The 2,500-nt window shown below is 40.6% G+C and overlaps 1 protein-coding gene across 2 annotated transcripts in view; it reads left to right on the top strand.

The window, feature by feature from the left end:
- rasgrp2 (RAS guanyl releasing protein 2 (calcium and DAG-regulated)) overlaps positions 1-2,500 on the top strand; it is a 17,623-nt gene that overhangs the window by 11,784 nt on the left and 3,339 nt on the right. For both annotated transcript variants that reach the window (XM_063202609.1, XM_063202607.1), the window contains exons 10-12: positions 5-85; positions 1,749-1,856; positions 2,028-2,143. In XM_063202609.1, coding sequence (XP_063058679.1) covers positions 5-85; positions 1,749-1,856; positions 2,028-2,143 — 305 coding nt within the window. The remainder of the gene's footprint in view (positions 1-4; positions 86-1,748; positions 1,857-2,027; positions 2,144-2,500) is intronic.

The following is a 2,500-nucleotide window of genomic DNA, read 5'->3' as shown; positions in this document are numbered from 1 at the left end:
ATAGGTGTCCCTAACCCAGTACCACAGTGAAGAGGATATCTATCAGCTGTCGCTGCAGAGAGAGCCTCGTAAAGCCGAGCGAACAGTAAGTGCCCCGCACTCAGACTATATAGTGGGGCATTACCCTTTAATTACAGCCGACCGGGTAAGTGCCGTTCGGCGCATCGAATCCACAGCACAAAGGACTAGATTGGTTATTTTGCCTGAATGGAGTGACTCAGTGCAAACAGAGTCCTTGTTTGAATTACCGTACAGAGCCCCACTCTATTGAAACGGCAAATAGAGGCGAGGAGGAGAGAGGAAAAATGCCGCCTCACACCATGTAGGGAAATAAAGGATTTTTTTAGTTACCATAAAACACTAGCTTCCGTAATAATAATCATACTATTAAGCTACAGTACATTTTAGTTCATGCCTAGTGAGTCAACTGTCTGCCCATTTCCTCGCTCTTTCCCTGACGCCTCTTGCGGTAGTCTCTGAGGTGGGATCCATCAGGGGATATGTTGTAGGCCTACACAGCATTCAAGGGGTGATGATATTGTTATTGTTACTCTTCACACTATTAAAGAATTAAAGAAAAAGCAGGACAGCACTCCAAGTTTTTGTGGTTTATTGCCCGTCAGACGTTTCGGGGTTAACCTTAACCACAAAAACTTGGAGTGCTGTCCTGCTTTTTCTTTAATTCATATATTCTCGAGGAATGAGCACCCAGTTGTTTACTTTGTTTGAGTAGAGCGCGTTACAGTCCTTAGTTTAATTACTCTTCACACTATACAATACTATACTGTACTTTACTGTACTGTACTGTACTGTACTGTACTGTACTGTACTGTACTGTACTATACTATACTATACTATACTATACTATACTATACTATACTATACTATAGGATACTATATACTATACGATTGAATACAATCCTATTGGATACTATACTATTGAATACTATACTATGCGATACTATACCATACTATGCCCTATTTGGTAACCCTTTATTTTAACAGGGCTGTAATTACAGTGTACTCACTCATTAGGAACAGTGTGATAACTGGTGCAATACCATGTAAGTACAGCTGTAGTACATATTATTACATCACATATTTTGTGTATCTGCACGCCATAATAGTAATAATAATAATGCCCTTAATGTACTATGAAATGGCTTTATAATACTTGTTATGAAAGTGATGAATTCTTCCAGGGAGGCAAAGGGCTTAACTGAGGCCCAAGGCACCCTTAGGGCTTCTGCGCACCGGCTTCGACAAAGTGCTGAGCACTGCTCAGCTAAAATTCGATTCCATTGTTTTCAATAGAACCACGCACACTGGCGCCGATGTCCACGGACATTCGCCGATGTCGGATAGCAATTAGAGACAAGTTCTATTTTGTCGGCACCGCCCATTGACTATCAATGCAATGTTCGTGTGAAATTGGGTTTGGGGGTCCGAATTCTGTCGGAAGCAAAAGTGCACCGCAGTGCTGTCGGAGCCAGTGTACGGCCGGCCTTAGTATGTAGATACACAAAAATATATGTTGAGAGAAGATGTAATAACATGTACTACAGTTGTGCTTAAATGGTATTACACCAGTTGTTGCACTGTACCTCTTGAGTAAGTACACTAATTACAGCCCTGTACATTTCACTATACTATAATACTATACTCTAGTACTATACTATATTATACTGTACTATTGTGCTTTACGTTTTACAATGTACTATTTACAATACATACTTTCATTTGTAAAGATGTCCGTCACCAAACCACCAGCCCCAGTCATCGAGGAATGGTCCTCCTCAGTGAAATCCAAAGCAGACCCTGCCACAACAAGCACACACATTCAGAAGATGGTTGAGGTAGGCTATTTATGGTCTCAAAAAATGGTCTTAACATTAACATTAAATCAAGCATTAGCTGCTGAACACTTCTTAACGGGGTGGAACAAAACAGCTTTCTAAATCGTAATTAGTCTACAAAGCCCCAAATGTTAAAAACCTAATTGTCTGTGTCTCTGTGGTATTTTATAGTCAGTGTTCAAGAACTTCGACACAGATGGAGATGGGCACATTTCTCACGAGGAGTTCCAGAGCATCAAGAACAACTTCCCTTTCCTCTCCAAATTTGACGACGTCGACAGAAACCAGTGAGCACAGAGCACGTTTTGTATTTCGTCCTGGCCGTGTTAAAGTGCTATTGTCCCATCACTTCCTGTCCTCCTCCTGCTCACTCTTTCTCTTCTCTTTCTGTCTCTTCCGTTTCTTGTTTTCCGTTCTTGTTTTTCCTCATCCATTATGCTTGCTCCTCCATGTCTTCTTTCCTCATAAGAAAATGCAGTGCAACAAAAAATATCCAAGAGTATTCATTGCCTCTTATACGACTCACTCGTAAAGTATGCCCTTTAAAAAATATGCTCGTGTAATAAAAGACTTGCAGATTGTTTTTTTTTTACAAGTAGGACATTTATGACTTCACATTTCACATGTTTACAATGGACCTGGAG

This window comes from Engraulis encrasicolus, chromosome 7, assembly GCF_034702125.1.
Source record: "Engraulis encrasicolus isolate BLACKSEA-1 chromosome 7, IST_EnEncr_1.0, whole genome shotgun sequence".
Lineage (NCBI taxonomy): Eukaryota > Metazoa > Chordata > Actinopteri > Clupeiformes > Engraulidae > Engraulis > Engraulis encrasicolus.
This window is presented reverse-complemented; position numbering and strand designations above follow the sequence as displayed.